This window comes from Halichoerus grypus, chromosome 6, assembly GCF_964656455.1.
Source record: "Halichoerus grypus chromosome 6, mHalGry1.hap1.1, whole genome shotgun sequence".
NCBI lineage: Eukaryota > Metazoa > Chordata > Mammalia > Carnivora > Phocidae > Halichoerus > Halichoerus grypus.
In genome coordinates, this window is record NC_135717.1 from 142,549,504 (window position 1) to 142,571,398 (window position 21,895).

At 36.7% G+C, this 21,895-nt stretch overlaps 1 protein-coding gene across 14 annotated transcripts in view; it reads right to left on the minus strand.

Annotated features, from left to right (window-relative positions):
• PPFIA2 (PPFI scaffold protein A2) overlaps nt 1-21,599 on the minus strand; it is a 471,063-nt gene extending 449,464 nt beyond the window's left edge. For 6 of the 14 annotated variants that reach the window (XM_078076365.1, XM_078076363.1, XM_078076362.1 and 3 more), the window contains exons 1-2: nt 20,455-20,747; nt 15,827-16,077 (exon numbers count right to left, since the gene is read on the minus strand). In XM_078076365.1, coding sequence (XP_077932491.1) covers nt 15,827-16,075 — 249 coding nt within the window. In that variant the 5' untranslated portion in view covers nt 16,076-16,077; nt 20,455-20,747. Of the gene's footprint in view, nt 1-15,826; nt 16,078-20,454; nt 20,751-21,269 lie in introns of those variants that run through there. The other 8 variants (XM_078076364.1, XM_078076358.1, XM_078076355.1 and 5 more) reach the window with 4 other exon arrangements.
• Between the last annotated feature and the right edge of the window lie 296 nt (nt 21,600-21,895).

A 21,895-nucleotide genomic window follows, 5' to 3' on the forward strand; every position in this document is an offset into this window, starting at 1 on the left:
TAGAGGGCATTAAGTTACAATGTCAATAATCCCTATGAGCCCAGAAGAGAAAAGAATAAAACATACATTGTAAGGACACGATATTAAAACTTCTTTAAAAAGAATTCTTTAAGGCACCCAAAAAGAAAAACAGAAGACAATTTACCCTCAAAGAGGCAATAATTAAATTCACAACTGCCTTTTCAATGGCAAGAATGATGGTCAGAATAAAATGACATGTTAAAAATGCCAAAGGAAAATAACCGCTAATTTAAAATTCTATATCCAGTGAAAACATCCTTTAGGAATAAAGGTAAAATAAAGACATGTTCAGAAAGTCCTAAGCTGAGAAATTACTCATCTGTACTAAATTACATCCTCTATACTAAAGGAAATTTTGAAGGCTGTTCTTCAGAAAGAAGAAAGATAATCAAATGGAAGATTCAAGATCCAGAAAGAGGAATTAGTAACATAAATGGTAAATGTGTGAATAAATCTAAAGAAATATTGCCTGTATAAATCTACAAAATAATATCTTTTGCATCACACACATGGTATTAGAAGGCAGGAAAATACACGTTAACATTACACTTCAGCATACTGAGTTTGCACATCACAATTTATATATTAACTGTTAAAAGAATAGCAAAACAAGTGCCTGGGTGGCTCAGTCAGTTAAGCGTCTGCCTTCAACTCAGGTCGTGATCCCAGGGTCCTGGGATAGGGTCCTGGGATAGAGTCCCGCATCGGGCAGGGAGTCTGCTTCTCCCTCTCCCTCGGCCCCTCCCCCCTGCTCGTGCCCACCCACACTGTCTCTCTCTCTCTCTCAAATAAATAAACAAAATCTTAAAAAAAAAAAAAGGAATAGCAAAACAGTATAAAATTGACAGGATAATGGAGGGGGAAATTGAATAATAAAAAAATGTATTCAATCAATTCAAAAGGAAGCATGAAGGGTTAATAAATGGAACACAAAAAGACGAGGAAAATAGCCCTTACTAAGACATTATATTAAGCACAGTCAAGTAATCACAGTAAATATAAAGAGACCAAATAATTAAAACAGAAAGCTGTCAGACTGCACACAAATAAAACTGAAGAACCATTTGCTATCTGTGCATAATACACATAGAAACACAGACACACTGAAAGTAAAAGGACAGATAAATGTGTACAGTACAGACTAACAAAAAAGAAATCCTCTGTCATATAATTAAAATCAGACAGCACAATTTATGAGAAAATGCCTGTCTAGGAATAAAAGCAATCACTTCATGATGATAAAGGTTCAATTGGCCAGGAAAATAAAACAATGATGTAGAATTTATGAGAAAATGCCTGTCTAGGAATAAAAGCAGTCACTTCATGATGATAAAGTTTCAACTGGCCAGGAAAACAAAATAATGATATGGTAGAAAGCAACTAGTAACAGTCTCAAAACATATGTAAAAATTAATAGAACTGCAAGGAGAAATAGAAAATCTATAATCATAGTGGGAGACATTAAAATTTGTAATTATACCAACATAGAAATTTAGACTTGGAGCTGTAAAAATGAAGTTACATTTTTAGAAGAAAAATTAAATTTACCTAACAACGTTATTTAAAAAAGTGATTTCAGAGATCTAATCTTTTCTACTAAAAAGATATTAATTGATAAATTTCTTCTAACTCAAGCAATGTCAACTGCCATGGATTGTTTTGTGCAGATTGTATATAGTTCATAGGACCATATTCTGATGACAGAATAGATCAGGCAATTAATTAACAGAATTTTTAAAATGACATTTTGTATAAATATTATTAAATAATGCTTCTCATATACAAAATTAATAAAGATAAAATAATCTTGCTATTATTTGGAACTGATTTATCTCCTTTATCTTAGAAATAGATCATTAGGTAAGATTTTATCATGAAAAATTTTAAATTAACACCCAATTTTTTTTAAAACTCATCACTTAATGATCTTTTGTAAGTCACTAAAGCATAAATGCACATTCTAAATTCTCACATAAATATATAATAAATTTTGAGCCAAAATATTACATATTTTATTTGAAGCAGATTACCCTAAAAGTAGGCATAAAAGGAGAATCATAAGTAAGAATAATCCAGGAAAATTAGTTTAATATAAAACAATGTGGTGCCAAATTCTAATCACATCCATTTTTGAACAATTTCCTCTAATTAACATCAAGATTAACGTGGGCTTGCCGGCAGAGTAATGTTTCAAAGCAGAAATCTTCATCTTATGTTGAATACTGTAAGAACTGTCAATCCTTACACCAGCCTTTGCAGGCAATCTGAGATCTCTTGAACTTCTCCTGGGAGGGAGAGTCTAGAGGAATATTTACCTTTTTCCCATAGCACCTATCCCAAGTTCCAGTATCAAGGATCTCACTTCTTGGGAGGCAAAAAAGTATTTAAAATTTTCATTTTGGGAGAAATGTGTCCAAATTCAAGGCCCAAGGAAGACATTCTGTCACATTTGGGGGAAATTAGTAGATCTGTATTTTAAAAAAAAAAAAAAAAATTAGAGTCACAAACTCAGTTGCAATGCAAAGAATGATTTAAAATTCAAGCACTATGTTCCTTTGATCTACTAATCTTCACTAAGAATTATTCACATAATCTTGACTGTTAAGTAACCAGACAACAAATTTTAGGTGCCTCCAAAGGTCTATGATATATAAGTTAATAGAGAGCTACTATTTTGTAAACTAATTAAGTAGCAGAAATCAATGCAAAGATGTATAATATAATTAGATAGAGTGTGATAGTCATGCTTGTAAAGCATTCTACAACTATACTTCTAAACTCTTTCTCTTTTCCAAACTAGAACATTGTGATGGCTGCTATCTGCCTTGAGCCATAAGGTCCTGAGGAGAAAGATCCAGAAAAAGTAAACAGTGTAAATTTCAATGTCTCTGTTATTGAATCTAAAATTTTTCTTCAAAGATTAATAAAAACAAATTAATCATATGCATGCTAGTATTAAGTACATCAAATTAGATTATAAAATTTAGTGGAATACTCAAGTTAGAAATTCATATTGAGAATACTAATGGCTGTTTTTCTGTTGATATCATTCCTTCTGAGAGAACGAGAATAAGAGCAAGCAAAAAAAAAAAAAAAAAAAGGAAAGAAAGGAAAAGACTCAATAATTAAAAGGTAAACTGTTCAAAAAGAAAAACTAACCAAAATATTCTACTTTTATTTTTGTCCTTCCATGAAATGAAAGTCAGATATAGATTTCAAAGAGTGGGAGTAGTATCATAGCATCTCATAGTTATCCATGCCACTTCTTTCATGAAAGCTGGCTTAATTTAGGAGATAAACTCTTTAATAAAAGAACATGAAAGTGTGAAAAGAAATGGAATTTGAAGTAAAAAAAAAAAAAACTTGGACTACTATCTTTTACTCATACCTTCAAAGCAAGCCATTTACATTCTGATCTCTCTTGCTCTGATTTATAAAATACTAAAAATGCCACAATCTCTTGACATAAACCCACTTCATTCTAGAAGGACCTTTGAGGTGTAATATCCACACCAGACTCATATATACTATGACTTTAGTGTTATCAACATCTTAGCTATAATGCTCTATAAATTGGATTTGTTTTCTTATTCTATCAATATATTTAATATATGTTGTCTAATTTTTTTATTGCTATATGAGACTTACCAAATAAGCACAAAGTAGATACCAAAGAGAACATGTTCAACAAGCAAAAGAATGACTTTTGTTTTCATTTCATTATTTAGTACTTTTGAACAAGAGGGCATGCCAGATACTGCTGTGGGCAGAAAATGCAGCTGTAAACCATTAGAAAAGAATCCCCTGGCTTCATGGAACAGAGACTAGTGGAGAGAGAAATACACAATAAACAAGGCAAAATAATAAAGTATACACTGTGTTGGATGGTTATGAGTGCTATGGAGAAAAAGCAGAAAAGAGGGATTGGAAATATTAAGAGGGAGCTATTTTAACTTTGAATACATTGATCAGGCATGGCCACACTGAGGGGATGGTATCTGAGAAAATCCCTGAAGAGTTGAGAGAGCCAGTCACATGGTTGTTTGGGGGACAACTTTCCAGCCCTAGGGAATAGCCAGTACAAAGTCCCTAAGGCAGTTGAATGCCTGACATGTTGAACAGCAAAGGACACCAGGATTGTGGGCGTAGAGTGGATGAGGTAGAAAACTGCAGGAGATGATATCAGACAGAAAAAGGGAAGGGGGCAGCTGTTTGACCTTTAGGCCAATTTAAAGACCTGGGCTTTTACACTGAGGAGGGGAGGATCTCAGATATTTGAGCAGATGTGAAACAAAATTTGACTTACCTTTTATCAGAATCAGGATCTTTCTTGTTGCTATTTTGGCAACAGGCTGATGAGGTACAAGGACATAAGCAAGGAGCCAGTTAGGAAAATCCTGTCTAATCCAGATAAGAGATGGTGACTCTGACTAGGATGGAGCTGTAGAGGTGATTATTGGGGTTCAAGTCTACATATATTTTGAAGATAAAATGGAGAGACTTTACTGCGAGGTGGAATAGGGAATGTGTGAAAGAAATAAAACACAGGTTTCGGCCTAAGTCAACAGAAGATTGACGTGGCTACTAATTGAGATGCAGAAGAGTGAGTGAAGATCATGAACTCAATTTGGGACATGTTAAATTTCTGCATTTGACATTAGGAGTCTGAAGGTCACGGGAAATGTCTGGATTAGAAATGTTAATTCCAGAGTCATCAACATTTAGATGATATGGAGAGCCAGGAGATAGAAGAGATCATCAATTGTGTCAGCCCAGATGGAAAGAGAAAAGATACAGGTACCGAGTCCTGGAATCATCAAGCATTAATGGGTCTGGAGGATTAGGAGTGTCTGACAACAAACACTGAGGAGTGACCAGTGAGGTAGGAGGAAAAGTAGGCAAGTGTGCTGCCCTGGAGCCAAATGAAGAAAGTGTTTCAGAAAAGTGGGTAATAACTGCTGATTAACAGGAATGAGACTGAGAATTGACCAATGCATTTAGCAATGTGGAGATTATAGATAATGTTCACAAAGCAGAGTAGATGGAAGTTTAGGGGGTAAATGCCTAGCTGGAATGGATTCAAGAGAAAATGAAGAAAATGTGGAGAGAAATGAGAAATAACGAGTGTATATAATTTTTTTAAGTTTTGCTGTAAAGGGAAAGAAATGGGGTGGTGACTTCGTAAGGTGAGGTTGTTAACAGAATTTTTTTAAGATGGGAGAAATATAAGAACACTTAATATTGTTGGTTATAACCCACTAAAGATGGATACACTGATGATGTAGGAAAAGAAGGGGAAAAGTTTTGTTCTGAAATAGCAAGAGGGGATGATTTCTGGACACACGAGAGGGAACTGCCTTTTTTCCAGGAACATGGAAAGTTCATTACATTAGAGGATAAAAGGCAATGGAATAACTAGAGATAATCCTCAGTTACAAGGAATTTACAAATACACATGATATTTACTGGATTATAGGCCTTACCTTCTTATTACCACAATATATTCCTAGGAACCATAATTAGCCAAGGTCTTAAAATAAAGCATAGATATCAGCAACACTACACTCTAAGCATAGAACCTGACACAGAGTAGGCCCTAAAATATTTGTTGTATAAGTCGTAACTGTTGATTAAATGGTTATGATTAAATCAATAAAGCTAAAGTGTACGCCCTTTGTTATCATTTGAAATTAGCAAAAGTATTCAACATATTAGAGAGAACTAGAATTACCCTTTCACATGTAAGTAAACAGAAGTCTCAAAAGTTCAATGGTTTTCCTGTGTCATGGGGTTTAGCAAAGTTAAAACTGAAATCCAGGTACTATTATTTCTTGTTAAATACTTTTCCATGCAACCCATACTTTCTTGCTTATAAAAAGTATCTGATGGGCTATAAAGTATGCTCAATACATTAAAAGGTAAAGTTATGATACTATAAAGATTTGAGATCCTTAAATAATTGTGTTTATATAATTATATGAGCTCTAATAATCTCTTCATATTTCACTCATAATAATGTTGTTTGCCTTATTAAAACTTAGGAGTAGTCATGAGAAATACTTTCAATGGCCCATGTCTCATAAAGGAAGTTTCCAGAGAAGTTTAATACTTCTTTATATCCAATGAGCATAATGAAATGAAGGAGATGGCTCAGAGTAAAACAAAAGTAAGCCATGAATAAAATCCTGGTGAGTACCACTTACCAACTGTGTGGTGTTGAACAAGTTACTTAACCTCTCTGTGCCTCGGTTGTATCATCTGTAAAATGGGAATAATAATAACGACCTCATTGGAATGTTGTGAGGATTAACTGAGATGATACATCTAACCAGTTTAATGAAAGAGCTGGATTCAGAAATCAATATTGTTTATTATGTCTCCTGATACCCTCAGGTGAAGAAATGAACCCCAAATAGAATTTCAGGCAGGTGTCTTAGCTTTTCTGTTCATGCTTAGAAAATAAACTATCGGTCCTTTTGTTTGGGAATTAAATAGTCTAACAATTTCATAGTTCTAGTTCCATACAGGAACAGCCCCAAGCTTCTATCCCACCTAAAGCTCACCCCTTTCACTCAGTTCAGGCTTATTTCAAGCTTTGAAGTCTGCAATGGAGGATGTGAACACGGTGGTCTCCCTTTATGCTGACATCCTATACTCATAGCAACAGTTCCTGACTCTTCCAGAGTCAGAGCCTGGGAAACTAAAACTGGAATGTAAGATCACGGTGGAATGTGGTTGACGCAGTTGTCATCTATGGTCAGGGCTTTCTGAATGGCATATACACAATCAATGACCCTTCTGGGGTAGGGTCAGGACTTTCTCAAAGAACCCTTTTCCTCAGTTTTACTTGATTCACTCTCAGTTTCTTATTTGGAATCAATCCTCCAATTTGTCTCTCATTATTCACCACCTGGGGACCTGGGCTTCAAAAAATTACCAACTTTTTTTTTTTTTTTTTTACATTGGAGGACTTGAAGCTTGCCTACCATGCGACCCTTTAATCTACTACAGAGGCAGGCGCATCTCTAGCCACAGCTGTGTCTTTTAGACATCAGACTCTATATCCTTCAGCTTCTGGAGGAAATACATCAAGCTCTCTTAAGTGTTTTCCCTGAAGCTCATCTCACTTGGCTCAACTGAATGGTAATCACCCCAGCCTTCATACATGGAATGGTTACCACCTCAACCTCTGTAGAGTCTTAGAAATGGAGCTTGAACTAACGTAGGACTTATTAGTTGGATTATGTCTTAGCACTTTCTGTGAATAAAGTCTTACACCTCACTTAATTAGCCTCCCTTTAAACAGAAAGACAGAAAGCCTCCCATTTGAATATCTGGATGCTTAAATAAAGCACTGCTTGGCATAGTGGGAGTGTTCAGAAATATTAGCTATGGCTATTATTCATCATATCTTTATTATTTAAGATTTAAGGAGGGGATCGATGAGGAGCTGCTCACAGAAAAAGAAATGGGGAGGAAAAAGTCAAAAAAAATTAAAAAACCAAGACAGTGTGGTGTCATATAAGTTAAGAGAGTAAGGTGTTTGGCTTTTTTTGTTTTGTTTTGCTCTTTGAGAAGGGAGCAATCACTGTGTCAAACTTTGCAGTGAATTTTAATAAAACAGACCTACTGCATTCATCAACTGCCTACTGGTGACATCATTTTGAGCAAGGAGTCTGAGGGAAAGCCAGACTTCAGTTGCTCAAAAGTGAATAGAAAATGAAGAAAGTGAGACAGTGAGAACAAACAAGTTGGGAAATAAAACGTCAGGAAAAGAAAAGATAGACTGGTGGCTAAGCAGAGACACAGTGTTAAGTGACTCTTTTGTTGGTCTTGTACTTTTCCTTTTAAGAAATAAATTTGAATATGTTACCAAAAAAGGCAGTTGATAGAGCAAGAACAATTGAAGATAGTAGATACAGAGAAAAAATAATAATCAAAGGGACATGAGAACAAGGCATCAAAGATTTAGAGGAAGGTATTAGCCTTAACCAGAAAGGGCAATGCGTAAGATTGGAGAACAGAAGTAAATGAAGATGAGTATGAGAGTAAATAAGTGTATGGGAGTATGCGGGAAAAGAATCAGTATTGAAGGACAACATAACGAGTAGCTAGAAAAGGAATGATTATAAAGAATTTAGGACATGGGAATTACAAGATGAAATAATTAATAGTATTGCTTGGCACCGGAGATGCCAAGGGGCATGAAGAATGAAAGAGAATCACTAGATTTGCAAAGTATGTATCCACTGGTAGCATACACGAGTGTATTTTTAAGAGAACGGTGATGATAAAAGCTTGATTATAAAGGTTAAAAAAGAGATATAAATAAAGTGATATAAATCATGAGACACAAAGGCTGCTAGTGAACACCATTTCATTTGGCCAGGGGAAAATAACTAATTGGAGGAAAGAAGCATACCTCCTACCTGTGAAATGCACCTATTGATGCTGTTATTATTACTATAGATATTATCATCATTATCCTTAGCCAACCTTAACTGCACAATTTTACTGGGTAATAATGAACACTAGCACAAATTGAAAGCACTAAAAATCCTTACTCTCTACAATCTTTACCAAATTTTGCAAGTCCCTTTATTTACCTTTAAAAAAAAAAAAAAATTCTTAACTACACTCTGCTAAATGGTTTCCCCAAATTTTCCACTTCCTCAATGGCCAGTCTCACATGTCCCTTGATTAAGTCAAACAACATCCCTTCGTTGCTGAGAAGATAACATCTGGATCGAGCTCTTTCCTTTTCAATGAAACTTAATGCCACTGCACTAAGCATTTTATCCCTTCTCCCATCAAAGATGTTGCATCTTTTGCTCCCTCTTATTATAGTTATTCTCTTTTCTTAATAGGTGCATTTCACATTTATTGAGCATGTACTATCTGTGAGGCACTGAATTGATCATTTGACACATTCCAGCTCATTTATTTCTCGTAATGATCCTATGAGACTGGTTCTATCATTGTTTGAATTAACTACTTTGACCAAAGTCATTGAGCTAGTAAGTTACAAGCCAGAAAAGATATTTAGGTAGTCTGCCTCCAAAATAAAAGTGATTCTCTTTTAAGTGATGAAGGTGTCACTTAAATACTTTGTGTTTTTTTTTTTTTTTTTTTTTTTTTCAAAGATTTTATTTATTTGACAGAGAGAGACACAGCCAGAGAGGGAACACAAGCAGGGGGAGTGGGAGAGGGAGAAGCAGGCTTCCCGCGGAGCAGAGAGCCCGATGTGGGGCTCGATCCCAGCACCCCGGGATCATGACCTGAGCCGAAGGCAGACGCTTAACGACTGAGCCACCCAGGCGCCCTACTTTGTGTTTTAAAATGTCAAAATATAAACATATTCCTGCTCTCCAAAAGTAGCCTCTTTCAACTTAATTCCTTTTCGGGGTATACTACTAGCATACCCCCATTTATGGAAAATGCCTCCTGACATTTTTAAATGTTCAGGGTTTCTGAAGCATATACACACACCTCCTTTCAACCACTCCCAAGAGAAGGTATCATCCCTCCTTCCAATTAAGGAAATAGAGTTTCAGAGAAGTCAAGTTACTTACCAATGGTCCCTCAGCTAATAAGTGAAACTCCAATTCAAATTCAGATCTTCTGATTCAACTTCAAAGTCTTGGCCATTCAGTTCATTACCAGTCCTTGTCCATCCTTTCTCCTCAATATTCTTTCCATTTCTATTGTCTTTCTTAGATTCAAGGCTCACAATCCTATTTCAAGTTCCCACAACCCTCTAGAACTATTACATTATCATGATACGCTCGCTAATAAAATAATGGCCCAAGTGACTCTTTTAGCTTATATTTGTGGTAGACCAATTGCAGTGGTGGTCCTTGTGCTTCAACCCTCCCTATAATTTTGCCATGTAATTTCATATTGCTTTCCACTCTGTCTCTAGGATTGACCATGAAGTATTACCAAAAGAAGACTCAAGCAGAAACTTAAAAAGAACTTGCTTATTTCTGCTTTGCTCTTACTCTTCTTCCATGACTATGAGAACCTGCCAGTGCTGGCCTATTGCAGGATTACACACATGGATAGAGCTAAGTGGCCCCGGTTGGTCCAGCCAAGGTCATCCTGGATCAAACAATAGCCAGTTAACATACAGCTAACTGGACCAACCTTCAGCTAACCAATGGCATAAGTGAGCTAGCCAAGATCAACCAATCCAAGTCAAGATCAGCTGAATTCCATAAACCCAAAATTTTGCATGAGATTTTACAGCACAGTTTTGTGTTGTTACATAACATAATTTTATTTTTTTAAGTTTTTATTAAAATTTCAGCTAGTTAACATAGTGTTATATTAGTTTCAGGTGTACAATATAGTGATTCAACACTTTCATACAATACCCAGTGCTCATCAAAGTGTACACCTTAATCCCCATCACTTATTTAAACCCATCCCCCCACCCACCTCCCTTCTAGTAACTATCAATTTGTTCATTACAGTTAAGAATCTGTTTCTTGCTTTGCCTCTTTCTCTCTTTTTTCCCCTTTGTTCTTTTGTTTTGTTTCTTAAATTCGAAATATGAGTGAAATCATATAGTATTTGTCTTTCTACATAGCATAATTTTAGTGATAGCTAGCTGATGAGTATGTTATATAATCCATCTTAAATCAAAATGGCAGAATAATACTCTTCCATTATTACCTCATCACCAGTTCACTCAAAATTCTACTGATCATTCTATATACAAACTCCTATTGTTAGCTGTCACCATATATATGAATAGGTCATATTCCTCCACTGCCACTATATAAAATTTCATTCCTACCCTACAACTCTTCGACAAAAATATCTGTCAGTTATTCTCCTTATTTGATTCTGATTTAGGATAGAAAGAATATCCTTGAATTCTTTCCAACATTTTTTTAATTATTTTATTTATTTATCTGACATAGAGAGAGAGAGAGCATAAGCAGGGGGAGCAGCAGAGGGAGAGGGAGATCATGACCTGAGCTAAAGGCAGATGCTTAACCTACTGAGCCACCCAGGAGCCCCTCCAAAATTTTTTGAAAATACCTCTTTAATATCACTTTCCCATGAAACTTTCTGTATTTAATCATATGTCAATATTATAGCTCAAAATTTTTTCAGTACTTCTATAAGCTTCTAGTACTATATTAATTTGGATCCATTTATATATTTTTTCTAAGCAACTCTATTTCCTAAATTCTCTGGGAGCCAAATTATGTTCCTTTTATTCCCTATCCCCTTTACAAATATATATAACAATTTAATAATACACAGAAGACCCTCAATATATGCTAAATAAAGTGCTAAAAAGAATTGTAAACTTTTATAAATAATGATTTTTAAAAATGGAAAACTCACTTCTTCTCTCCCCTTTCCTTTAAATATTCTTACTAAGTATATTAGTAACTGACAAATATCTGTCCTGTTTTCAAAAAATTTAATACTATTTGATCAATATTCCTAGTAAATTATTTGAAGGCTCATTGACATAATATATAGAAATTAATTTATCTTTTGGCATTCTGAATAAACAGACACAAGTCTTTTCATATTTAATGCATTACAAATTAATTAGTTTTTAATATTTTATTTATTTATTTGACAGAGAGAGAGATAGCGAGAACAGGAACACAAGCAGGGGGAGTGGGAGAGGGAGAATCAGGCTTCCTGCCGAGCAGGGAGCCCGATGCGGGGCTCGATCCCAGGACCCCGGGATCATGACCTGAGCCGAAGGCAGACGCTTAACGACTGAGCCACCCAGGCACCCCAATAAATTAATTAGTTTTTACTTATGTTACTTTCTTTAATCATCACAAACTACCCTGTGAGGTGTTAGTATTAACTGATTTTTGTAGTATGGAAATCTGAAGTCCTGACGCAAGTTGATATATGAAAGAGTCACAATACAAACTAGATCTTCCTATTTCAAGTTTATTGCTCCTTCTCCAACCAAATGAATGCATTCTGTTCTGGTTTTACTTTAAAAGCCCTCACTACGGACCTGGTACTCCACTGGTTCAGGGCATTGTAGATGATTATGATACTTTCCTATTCTTAAGGAGCATATAGTCTAGGTTGGGAAACAGGCATATAAGCAGATAATTTGATGATAAAATGGGAACTTATAAGGCTAAGAAACACAGAGGAAATGTACCTGGGGGTTCAGAGAAGGCTTCCTGGAAGAGATAAATTCTTGGTTAAGATGAGAAGTGAGGCAAAGACATTGAGGAAGAACATTACGGGTATATAGATGAATATGCATGAAGAAGATATTGGAAAAGCACGAAGTTTCATGGGCTGGAAAAGCATGAAGTTTGTGTATTATTCAAACAATGGCATGACACCTTAGCTAAAGTGGAAATGTTAGGAGATGGAAAAAGAAAGAAGTTTGGGACCAGGTGCAAAAAAAAAAAAAAAAAAACAGAAAAGAATAGAGATTTGAGAGTTATTCAAGAGATTAAAAACAATATGGCCCAGTGATGATTGAATTTAGGACTTTCAGTATCTGGGTGAGGAGACTGAGCACCATATTTGGGTAGGAAATGGGAGGCAGAGGATGACTGAGTTTGAGGCACATTGAATCTGAGGTTCTATGGAACATTAAGATGCATCTGTGCATAAGAAAGGTAAAAATTGAGTGTGTAGCTTAGAAACATCAGGCCTGGAGATATGGAATTATTAGTACTCTTTAAACACCCAGTCACATATGAAAAACTAAACACTATGGCTACAAAATACTTTACATGGTTAGGATTGTTAAAATCATTGCTACATTTGTTCACAAAGCAATGTTGAGAGAGAAAGTGACTAAAGCAAAGCACTAAATCACCAACACCTAAAAGTATTGTATAAAACATAATATGTCACAAAGTTTGACCCTGCTTTGAATTCTATCCCATGTTTGTTACAATAATTTTCATTTTTATGTTATTGTAGTAGTTTTCAATTTTACATGCTTTATTATTTTTTTTTACTGCAAAGAAAATTTATTTTACATATTGCTAGCCGTGAATTTTTGTCGTTAGTTCACACATAAATCTGCCTAGTGCCACTATCCAAATGGCAGGACCAGTTTATGTCCACACTTCACTCTGTATTTACAAAGAGAATTTGCACGACTTACATAAATGTAAACTCTCAGTGAAGGTTTAACAATGGAGATGCAATCTAACATCCATAATATCTGATGTTTTACAGACAGCAATGTTTTATGCCTCAAAACTCATATATATAGTTATTTTCTCCTTCCAGCTAAATATCCAATGCTAATGCCACAAAACAGCATAGGCACACTGCTTACAAAATAGTCAAAAAGATTCAAAGATACCAATTAAAGAAGAATATCCCTCTACTGCTTGCAGAAAACCTACAGCCCTTAAGGTACAGATTAGATTATTAAAAGCTTGCTTTAAAAATATGACAGGACCATCACTGTCTTTAAGGACCTGTGGATTGCTAGTGTTACTCAAATATTTATAACAGTAAAATGCAAATTAACATTGAAAAAAGTGTCAAAGTATTTGTAAAAGACTTTGGAACTATGTCCATCTAAATGTACAGGTTCATAATCTGTAACCTATAATTCCAAAACCCATATACTTTGAAAACTGATATTTCATTTTTAAGTGTGTTGCTAACTTGATTGGTGCAAAACTAGACCTGTAGTAGCATGAGAGATTTATGGTCTTTATTTTTCCCATGCAATGGGAATATTCATAGAATTCTCTTCAGATACGAAAATGTATAATTATGAGGTGCTTCCCAGAATCCATCTGGAGAAGTGTTCCATAATATACATCATACACATACAAAAAAATCAAGAAAATTCTGAACTCTAAAATACAACTGACCCCAGGGGTTTTGAATAAGAGATTACAGACCAGTATAATTAAAATTCAAAACTTAAAATTTTAGATTTTACTATAATCAAGATATTCAATACAACAGAATTGCTAGAATTTATTTATTATTGTACCTTTAAGAAAAGATTTATCTGCACAATATAGTATGTATGAAAGCATTTCCAGTTTTCTCCTCTTTTCCCCAAATATATTTTGTTCACTCTTCCTTTTACAGATAGAGAAATAACTTAAACACTTAAATTATTCTTAGAATCAGTTTGATAGTGTTAGGATCCAAACTGACAGAATCAGGCTTGGATAAGATATACAAAGATAATGCAGGAGGGATATATGCATAGTCCTACACATAGGACCAAGGAATCAACTTCCAACAAGAGTTTAGGGAAAATGGGAACGCATGCAGCATTTATGCAACTCAATTATAAACCTCAGGTGACTATTGTCCCAGGGCATACTGAAAGTATGTTGAACTTGCCCCCACGTATAATGTAATCCTAGGCTTCTTTAATAAAACACTTTATCCAGAAAGAAAAATGATTGCTCATTCTATGCTTGTCACAGAAGATAACGAATAGTGTGAGGAGTCCAGGAGCCAATTTAACACTATTAAGCAACTCATATAATCTTAAAGGAGAGTAAGCATGATGGTGATCTTTCAAAAATCACCTTATGAAGAACAGTTGCAAAGACTGAAATGTCAACCTTGAAAAATATAATAATTGGTGAAGATGTGATAGCTGTCTTTTGAAATGAATCAACTCTTTGTGTATTTAAACAAACCAGTTAGAGTTACTGAAAATACTATTGCATCTTAACACAAGATAAGCTGACTGAAAATGAAAACGACTGGAACAGGGGTTCTTCATATAGGGTTACAGGGTTTCTTGATAGGGATGTGATAAAGGACTCTAGGTGATCCTTTCCATTCTGAGAGTCTTCAATATCTCAACATCACACTTCAAGTTAATAGTACAGCTGGGTTTAGAATTTCATCAATTTTTATTATATAATTTTTAATATTCATGAAAAGATATTTGCCACAAGACATAACTTCATGGAGAGAGGTCAACTCTTCAACATTTTTATACTGTCCTTAAAGCAGAGGGCCAATCAAATTTGTATTCAAAAGAAAAATATAGTGATTATTACAAATCTTATTCATGTTCTATAATATTTCTCATATCTAAAACAAACACAAGTGTTCTGTTCTTAAATAAGAAAATTGAGTCTCAAAATTAACTTCGTATATAAATAAGCTTGAAATCCTTAAAATGATATATTTTCCTATAAAATAAGATGCTTGACAAGCATATATTTCAAAAGACCTAACAATTTTAAGTTTGTGAGAATAAGGCTGAACTTTTGCCTTTTCTCTATTTTCCTCAATATTTTTTAAAGAAACTGGTTGAAATGTTTTTTGAGAAGAGAGGATAATACACGGATAATTCCAAGAATTTTTGAGCAGGTGTTAGGCATTTTTAAAGAAAGACAAATAAAATATAAATGGACAGCAGACTTCCAAACTACAATCACTTCCAAAGACAGACCACACAGCTAAAAATGGAAAATACATATTTCCAAATGTCATAATACTGTTTAAAGAGCAAGAAAGAAAAAACTAACTATTCCCACGTTCGGGCAATTGAATGCTGATCAACAGCTGACAGGCCCATCAAAACATACATATAAAATTTTCAAAAAAAAAGAGAGACCAGACAGGAACTCAGCCTTCACACTCACCATCACCAAAATACCACAAATTTGAGGTAAGATTTTTATGTGAACTAATAATCTATTTTTATATTTTTCTCACCAAAACATGCATATCATATAATTTAAAGGAAAAGATAATTATAAGAATAGAAATAAAGCAAAGCTTATTTAAGTCTTGTCACTTTTGCAATTGCAATAGGAAGGACAAATACTACCAGGAAGCATACCTGTGGCAGGGCTGAATTGAGCTGTCGCTGGAGCGAATCTCGGTCATAGATGACATCCTGCAGTCTTTGCTGGGCAAGTGAAAGGCTTTCTTGGGTCTCCCGAAGGGTGTCTAGAAGACGGTCCCTTTCATCTAGCATATTCACCATCAGCTGCTCAAAATGGGAGTCTGAGTCCGAGCCACTGCTTTGGGACCCCCTTTGGCTCATTGGGGTGTCCTCGTTAATCGTGGGCATCACTTCACACATCATTGCTTAAAGGAAGTAAAGGGGAGGGAAGTCTTAGTAAAGAAACCAACTGACTCTCAACTCACCAAACTCTGCAGCTCATTAACCTAATTGTCTCTTCTTTTCCCCTACCCACTGCCCCAACTCCAACCACACTAAATATTTTGAACTCAATGAAATATGATTCATTGACTTCCTCCAATCTATATCCTTTCCCATTTATTGATAATGTATAAAGCTCCTACCTACAAAATACAGGTTGTTTTCACCTACTTCTCAAAGATTTGGTGTTTTTTGGGGTGCCTAGGTGGCTCAGTCGTTAAGCGTCTGGCTTCAGCTCGGGTCATGATCCCAGCATCCTGGGATCGAGCCCCGCATCGGGCTCCCTGCTCAGCGGGAAGCCTGCTTCTCCCTCTCCCACTCCCCCTGCTTGTGTTCCCTCTCTCTCTGTCTCTCTCTCTGTCAAATGAATAAATAAAATCTTAAAAAAAAAAAGATTTGGGGTTTTTTTTCATGATTTATTCCTCCAATTCAATTTATAGTAGTATATTATTCAACTTACTAGTTGATCACCTTTCTAGCCTGTAAGTTTACAAATCTCTTACAGCAAATACCACCATCTTACCCTTACTTGCTTTATTGTTAAAAGCAAGCACAGTGTCTGGCACTTCATGGGTAGGAAGTAAATGATTTTTGAATGACTTAAATAATTGAATTAATGTTCACTCTTGCATTTAGGGAATCTACAAATAATTAAGTATTCATTTTATATAATAATCAGTTTTTACTTTTTTCAGATTTTATCAACAGGTTTTTTTCATACCAACTGGTTTAAAGTTTCTTGACTTTACAACTCCCATTTTATTACTTTTATGTGCTAAGTTAAGGTAATCTACACAGAGTAAAGCAATATTGACTAAATTAAATGTAAGCTCTATGAAATAGACTGAGGTTGTTTAGGTTATTATAATTGCCCTTAATATTCTTTTGTTTCCTGTGAACTGCATTGTCAGTTTTCCATCCAAACAATACAAACTAACACTCTCAAATACTCCCCAAAACAGAGACCGTAAATTACATTAGCTAATGTAGTTACTTCACATCTCAGCTGTTAATCACAAGCTTCCAGTCATGAAACAAATGAACTATTCAGAATATTTTTTAAATCATTTATTAATTTGACTTATAATAGACAACAGACTTCAAGATGCAACACTGATCTACTGTATGACATTTTAAAAATCAGAAATTATCTCATTTTTTCTTTTATCTTTTATCTGATGTTCAAAAAAGAATCAAACCCATCTCAATTTCAGCTGTTGTACTGAGGCCAGAAGCTATTAATTAGAGGGCTTGGTTTTGCAGAAGGCTGATGTGGAAAAATGCTGGTTTGGCTGTTGATCCTAGAGCATTCTTTGGTTTTATAATGCAAGGTCAATTCATTTTTCTGCCTATATATTCCTGTCCCTAGGGAAAATATTTCTGGTGATATAGTCAAATAAAATGTCAAGACTTAATAGCTCAATAGTTAATTACTTTTATGTGATTCTTCAAATAAATTGGGTTATTGAAGAGATAAATTCAATTATCTGAATGATTTGGTCAGGGCCCACTGAAAACTAGGAGAAACTTTTTAAAAGATAAAAGGAAAGTATTTTCTTACTGATATCCTATGTAAAAAAAATTACAGGGGAGTATGAATTTTAGGATAATTTAAGATAATACTTTGAATTATTGCTCATCACTCAAAACACTGGGCTACCTGAAGGCAAATATTTGACTTGTTAAATCACTCTAAAATAGGTAACAGAATAGATACGTAAGATGTATTTAAACGCACATGTGAGTGCACACGCATGCGTGTACACACACACACACACACACACACACACTCATGCATTGTTACTGTCGCTAACCACTTAATGGATGAAAAGATAGTATTTTTTTGTTTTGCTCAGTTTGAATATTATTTAAACATTATCACAAAGCTGGAAAAAAGAGACTCTTTTCTAACTGCTATACATTTTCTTTACATTAATTGAAAAGGAATTGGAAAAAAAAACTGTTCTAACACATTTGAATATTAAATACAATTAGTTCACATGCCATGCATGAAAATCCACACAATGAACAGCTGTGTCATTCTGAGAAATCATTACCAGAAGCCAATGTGTTTCTTTTTGACATTTAAGGTTAAAACAAAATACTGGGAGAGGAAATGATTGCACTGTGACAATTTGTGCCAAAACACTTGCAAGGCTTACATTTTAGGGTTACTTAAACATTCCTAAATCTGTATTTTAAACCATCTCCTTCTTGGAAAAAAGCCATTAGCACATCTTCACTCTGAATTACTTATAAAAAAGTTTAAATTCCAAGGAAAAGCATAACTGCAGTGATTACCTCCGCTACAATTTCCTTCTGAATACACGACCCTAATTCTAACAAAGGCTTGTTGCCACCATGAAATATTAGACATTCACAGACTTTAGGCTCTTATATCAGTATAAAAGCTGGTGTCTGAATTAGTCAGTCCAAAGATGCTGTGATGAGAAGCAGCTTAGGGACTTAGGTTCTTAGTCTGTTAATTCTACACTCAACTTGATTCGATTCCATTCCTGCAGCATTGGAACCAGAACAAGTCACATCACCTCTCAAAACTTCAGTTTTCTCTTCTGTAAGTAGCATAAGAATCCATGATTTTTTTTTTTAACAAGCCCATTGTAAGTCTCCAATAGAATACTTGACTGAGATCACACAGTAAAATTTAAAGGACAATTACAAATACAAGTATTTATTTATTTTATAAGGTGACCAACATTCACCTTTGCAGAAAGAATATTGTGCCTTTACGATTCATTCTGATTCCATGCCTAAAGTTTTAATTCCGGTGGGTACTCTGAACTCTTCAAATCCAACTGGGAAAAATCAAGCTATGCTACAGTTACTTAGGAAATAAAATGAATTCGTCTGCTTTTTCTCCACCAACAGTCAACCCAAATGAGTAAATCTAAAGTCTTCTCATCAAAACTAGGAGAAAAAAAATTTTCTACAAAAAATAAAGGTCACTTTCATGAACTAGCTTTGTTCTTGCAATAGGACTCGGATTCTAATATAAATTACAAAATACTTGTATAATCCTAAAAATACAGTCTAACCTATTTCTTAAATGCATATTTAGATATTAAAATCAATTAAAAATCTATCTTCAATGTTCAACACCCTCTTATAGAATGGACAACATCTGAAACAACTTCCAGAGGCTATTTACCCTCTAGTGTACTTCATCCTCATATGCCACTTTTAACTTTCACAATCATTTTCAGTATTAAAAATTGTATTGTATCACATAATTCCTGAAAAACCAGGAAGGACGACCTAACAGCTCACTTTGATATTTGCCTTTTCAGCACCCTTCCCCAAAGTCAGTTGGATATATGAATTGTTATCCTTTTCTAAATGTTGATGCCTTTTTCATTAAATTACTGAAGGTTTTAAGACCTAGTTAGAGATATTTATTTTGTTGTGAAAAGAAAAAATAAAATATTGGTTTAATTATCCCAGTGATTAAATTTAGCTTGAAGAATTTGATACCAGGAAAACCAACTCCTTTACTCTTAGTACATAACCTTGACTGTCTTCCAAATCTCTCAGATTTCAAAATAAAAGTTTTGAATGCCCCCTGGAGTCATTGCCCAAGGGCTTTCGAGATCCAGTGTGTTTCTTAGCAATATATGCCTCTCAAGCAGTACCTATTCAGATATGATGGTGTTACAAAAGGCTTTCTTTCTGTCAATGAATCACTTCATAGAAGCAGATCACTGGGATTTAGACCCTCCTACACGCAAAGATGCGATTATTCTCGGTAGTTAGTTTCCTCTTCAAAGATTTAGTCTTAAGAACCAACCCAGCTCCACCTCAGTTAACCCACAAGGAGTAATTCGGTGAGAGAAATCCTAGCCATTGTCTGATTACATTACATGAATATTCCTCCTCCTATTTAACTCTTTGAAATCTTCCCTGTCCTCAGGAAATATTATCACCTCTAATAGAAGCATTTTGCACTTTCTTTACCGATGGCCAAGAGCCAGCTCTAGCCACACGGCTGGACAGTTATCGCTCAGCCACACCCCCCCCCACCACCACCACCCTGAAGTTGACTTAATAATTTCCACACTAAAATTCTTTATCTCTCGCCCAACAAGAGAGAGCCAAGTGGGAGGAGGTGGAGAAATAGAAGAAGGGAGAGGATGGGGGTGGAAAGCAAAAGGTATGGAACAGTAATTGGCAAGGAGGAATTTGCATCTCATCTTCCCTGGGGGCGGGGTGGGGCCGGGGAGGTAGGGGGTGGTAAAAAAATAAAGCGGAAGGGAAACCTTGTAACTCAAACACAGTTTCTGTACCTAATGTCTGTAATTTCGGGTCCTGCCTCTTCAATTGATCAATGACAACCGCAGTCTCAGGCTTGACGAGAGGGGAAGCTCACGCCCGGCACTCCTGGACCATTTCCCTAGCAACCGGAGGAGAAAGGCAGCTTAGACACTCGCGTGCCCCGGCGCCCTCCCGGAACGTGCCCCGGCTGGGTGGCGTGGCAGCAAGCCGGCATCTTCCCGCGGCTCCGTCAGCAGCCCAAAGGAGAAGCGTCCATCGGAAAAATGGCATATTACAAATTTTGCTTTGGGAAGCAGAGCTCGGTTCAGACCATTGTCAAAGGGAGGAGAGGGGGAGGCGGCTCTTAAAGCAGTAGCGGCCCCTTTGCCGGAGCAGCCTCGACTCCGCGCGTGCAGCTGGAGACCCGGGGCGGGGAGCCGGGAGCTGGGGACTGGGTTTGACTTACAGAAACTTAACCAAGCCACACCGCTCCCCCTCCGCGTCCAGGCCACCCGGAAGGTGTCCCTCCAAACGTGAGCTTTGGGGAAAGGCGTGAGGAGTACCTGGAAGCGAAGTTCTCCACCCAGTCCCCCTCCCGGAGCCCCTCCGGAGTTTAAGGCGAACGTCGCGAGTTGGAAAGCTAAGGGAAAGCGAGTCCCCAGGGTTGCGGGAAGCACGACGGGTCCTCTCCTGGCCCCCGGACTATTTCTGCGCTAGGGTGTCTCACTGAACTCAAAAGAGGCGCCTCTTCTCCGGAAAGGCAAGCAGTCGGCCCCCCACACCCAGTTTCTCCTCCCAGCCTCTTTGCAAGCCTCGTCGCTTGCATCAGTCGGCCGGAGGAACCAACCTGCTGGGAGCCGGTGCGGCTGCTACAGCATCTTCTCTCCTCACTTGCCTCGTGCTGTGGCTGCTGGGCTCCTCCTCCTCGGTCTCTCCCCCCTCCTCTCCTTGGCAGCCGCCACCTCCTCTTCCTCTGGAACAAGGGCTTCCCCTGGAAGCTGCTGCAGTGGTTTCCACCGGCCCTTAAATAAATTCTGAAGTAATCACGTCTTTGCTCTCCTCCTCACGCACACGCGCTCGCGGATACACACGACTCCCTCAAAGCCGCTCCCGGGCTGCCGGCGCTGGCGCTGCTCCCAGTGCCCCCGGAGAAGCCAAGGGCTGGGGATGGGCAGGTGTGGGCAGGGGATACGCTCTTCCTCGTCCGGGCTTCCCCCGCACAATGGTCTGTACAGGGAAGCGTGTGACGGCCCACGCTGGGGAAAGGCGAATGAATGCGCTTGGGCACCTTCTGGCTCTCTGGCCTTCCGTGCTTGTCATTTCTTTAAGCGGCTTCCTGCTCCCAGGACCAGGGCATGGTAGTCACCGCTGACCTGAGTCAAGCTAGGGTGTGGTGGCATCTGTCACTTCTCACTACCTCTCCAGCTCCTCTCCGTTCACTGCTTTGGCGATAAGGAGTGTGTGTTTAGTACT